General features: G+C 44.0%; 1 protein-coding gene across 3 annotated transcripts in view; it reads right to left on the reverse strand.

Moving 5' to 3' along the window:
• The window catches only part of satb2 (SATB homeobox 2), an 83,047-nt gene extending 80,626 nt beyond the window's left edge, over positions 1-2,421 (reverse strand). For 2 of the 3 annotated variants that reach the window (XM_032515243.1, XM_032515240.1), the window contains exon 1: positions 2,341-2,420. In XM_032515243.1, the coding sequence (XP_032371134.1) occupies positions 2,341-2,350 (10 nt within the window). In that variant the 5' untranslated portion in view covers positions 2,351-2,420. Of the gene's footprint in view, positions 1-2,340 lie in introns of all 3 variants that reach the window. The other variant, XM_032515241.1, reaches the window with a different exon arrangement.
• Positions 2,422-3,705: the final 1,284 nt, after the last annotated feature.

Below are 3,705 nucleotides of genomic sequence, written 5' to 3' on the forward strand. Positions count from 1 at the left end.
CCCTCCCCCCCAATAAAAAATTAAACTTTCTTTTACATGAATAAAGACATGTGCACTATAACTTGATGCAGGAAAGGCGTACATTGTTGCAGAAAAAAATCACCAGAAAGCAGGAAATTAAGCGTTTCATATGCTCAAAATTTCCAATTTTCAATTTTGCTCAAAGTTATGATCCCCCCCTCCCCCCATCTCCAACGTGTTAAACCCAGAGTTCCTCCCTTTGAATTGATCTATCAATCATTTTACACATAGACCTGTTATGAAAGGTGCCATGATAGAAAGTGGTCCACAACAGAACATTAGGCTACTGAACTGAAAGGCTAATTATTAACATTTATTTTTCTTTTAGATGCAGAAATGTGAAGAAGGCAGCAGCCAGCAGAATAACCGGCTGACCCCTAAAAGGCTGAAACCATCTGCAGAACTTTTATTTTTGCGAGTGAATGTGCATATTGCGTGTGTCTTATCGGAGACAGCATGCAGCTCTAATGTCCTTATGTCTATATGTCTCAGCTTCTCAATGTCCGGGCCCTTTGAGCTCCGATACGCACCACAGAGGATTGTTTTCCTTTTGGGTAAAAGCCGTGGCCCTCGCTGGTGGGCCCCCGCAGCCTGCTCCTCCCTCCCAATGAGTTCTTACCTGAAATCAAATCCGCCTGCTTAACGAGGGGTGGGGGGGGTTGGAGAAAGAGCGAGAGTGAGGCGGGTTGTGAGCGTCAGCACTCTGCACTATGTCATTGGGCACGAGTATTTGACAGTTGGAATTATCTGTAAATACTTCATTAAACTGTGTACGAGTTCCCTCGCTTGTGCCTCATGGTCCACCTCTGGTAAGATTTTCAAATGATAACATAAACACGTTGGGAAAAAAAAGAAATTCAATTCTCATTTGAAAAGAATTGTAGAGGGAGGAGAAAAGGGGGAGGGTGGGGGGTGGTGGTGGTGGTGGGAGGATCTGATTGGGGCCAGCGGAGGTCTCTGTTATGAGGTTTTGGGAAAGTGTGTTCAGTGTTCAGGGTTTACTTGACCGTGCCAGAGGGGTTGTCTTCCACATGGACGCCACGCCACCACCAACCACCTCTGCTGAGTCCGAATCAGAGCCCCTCGGAGCCCCTCGGAGCCCCTCGGAGGCTCGTCAGAGAGGGAATCTAACTCAAACTGATCTGCAGCTTGGCCCCTTGACGTTCAGCCCCCAATACAAAGTAAAACTCTCTCTTTCTCTCTCTCTTTGCCAGTCGAACGGTTTATACAGAGCCATTTCTCCTTGATGGATACTTGTTTCTCTTCTCGAAATACAGCATGAGAAGTATTCAGAGCCTTCACTTAAGTAAAAGTACTAATCCCACCCTGTAAAAATACTTTGTTACGTGTAAAAGTCTGCATTGAAAATGTTGAATCTTGAGTAAAAGTATGTGAGTAAGATCAGGAAAATGTATTTAAGTATCAAAAGTAAATGTACTCATTGCAGAAAAAAATCCACAGTGTTTTACTCGTCTAATCATTTCATCGTATATTATAAACCACATGTGTCAATCTGTAGAGTAACTAAAGCTGTCAGATGATACATGATACTTTTTACTCCACATTTGTAGATGAATATTTCTCTCTGAAACGTAGCAGAGTGCTCAATAAAAACTTTACAAATTGAAATGTAGCAGAGTAGAAGTAGAAAGTGACATGAAATGGAAAGACTCGAGTAAAGTACATCAAACTTGAGTACTTGAGTAAATGTACTCAGTTACATTCCACTACTGATCTACATGAAGCCCTGCAGCGGGCCAACAGACAGGACCGTCTTCAGACCGGAGCGCACACACACACACACACACACACACACACACATACACACACACACACACACACACACACACACACACACAGCAGAAAGTCACTCCAAATTCAACTCTGTTCCACTTCCAGTGGTCACTTTGCTCTAAGACTGATTCAGCCCCCCCCCCGTGTCCAGCTGTCTGTCCTAATAACCCGGCAGCCACACTCTCATACCTGAGAGCCCCACGTCAGGAGCAGGCGGGAAACGGAAACTGATGCGGTTTAAAAAGTGTCGGCTCTGCCAGAGGAGGGAGGAGGTGGAAAAAATGACAATATTGAAGAGTAGAGAATTAAAAAAAAAAATACTGGGGAGGAACGAGATTTTTAATATGTCGGCCGGGAGGTCACAGGTAAAACTGTAGATGCTGAAGCAAGAAAACACAAATGATTCAGGAACTCACATGATTGGGTTTGAGGACCAGGACAAGACTGGTGTCCCCCCAACACACACACACACACACACACACACACACACACACACACACACACACACACACAAACAGATCCTACCATGAAGCATGCTCGTCCCTGAGTCTTTCTGGAAACGTGCAGTCTACGGCCGACGTCGGCGTCAGAAATCATCCAAACAACCCCGTCTAAGGCTCTTAACCGCTGGGACACAAGCCGAGAAAACGGCCTTGTGGGTAAACAAGGGTGCTTTCCAGCGTAGGCGGGGTCAAAGCATTTTCAAATGTCAATCATTTACAGTCAGACACCAATGAGGAAGCTTTTGTCTCCCAAAGTAAATCCCTTTGATTTCTCTAAAAGGAGTCAATGATTGAAAACATGCATTGAGGGACACCCATACTGGCCCGTGGTGTGTGTGTGTGTGTGTGTGTGTGTGTGTAGGCTGGTTCCTGAGTGGCTGTCAGAGCGATAATGATCTGGCCGGCTGTGTGGAGGATGCGGGGTCAGAGGTGACCTCACCGCTGTGATCTTGTGTTTGTTATTGCTATGCTGCCCTTGGACGGGTTAACATAGCACACACTGAATCAGCTGGTCTGTGGACTTCCTCTGACTCGCACACACACACACACACACACACACACACACACACACACATGCTCAGTCAGCGGGCCTGTGAGAGGCGTCTGAGGGTCACTTCCACATGTGTTGATGGGACCTGAGTGAACTAATCTAAACTGGTGAAACGTTATCCCACTGCAGGGAGGACAGGAGCCCAAATTGCCTCGCTGCTGCTCTCTTTACCCCTGATGTCCAGGGGAACAACCCCGGAGATATGGAGGTGTGCATGTCACTGACGGCTCAAGTCTTTGGGATTTTAAAAAGTGTTGGTTGCAAGCATTTTAATTTGTGATTTTCTTTCATATTTCATGTAAGGTTCTTTTGGAAAGAAGATTTTAATCAAGTCATCTCATCTTAAGCTCATGTTCCCAGCCTGAAATGGTTAATGGGACGCAGAATGGGAACGCATTGGCTTTCATTTTCATTTGAGTCATTCTGTAAAAACTTTTTTTTTTAACTTTTACATTACAGTAATCCTTTAACTTTATTAAAAGGCATTATATATTTATTCATTTTTAAATTTGAAATGAGACAAATTTTCTGTAGGTTCGAATGCCGACTGCACAGCCGGAGGTTGTGACAACAAGAGCTTTAAAAAGTTAATAAACGTTTCCTCCTTACTCATTGTCAAGTTTTTCTTTTGTTTTCCGGATGTCACTGATGTTGTGGATCTCTTACAGCTACGACGCTTTTTATTTGTTACAAGAAACTGGTTTTATTCTGTCACAAACAAACAGCTTACATGTTTTATCACATACATATCACATCTCTTATCATGGCAACCGCACTTTAAAATTCCTTTTGTTTGACGGCATTTTACTTACTCAGTCTACCATATTTTCATTGTCT

Source organism: Etheostoma spectabile, chromosome 5 (assembly GCF_008692095.1).
Source record: "Etheostoma spectabile isolate EspeVRDwgs_2016 chromosome 5, UIUC_Espe_1.0, whole genome shotgun sequence".
Lineage (NCBI taxonomy): Eukaryota > Metazoa > Chordata > Actinopteri > Perciformes > Percidae > Etheostoma > Etheostoma spectabile.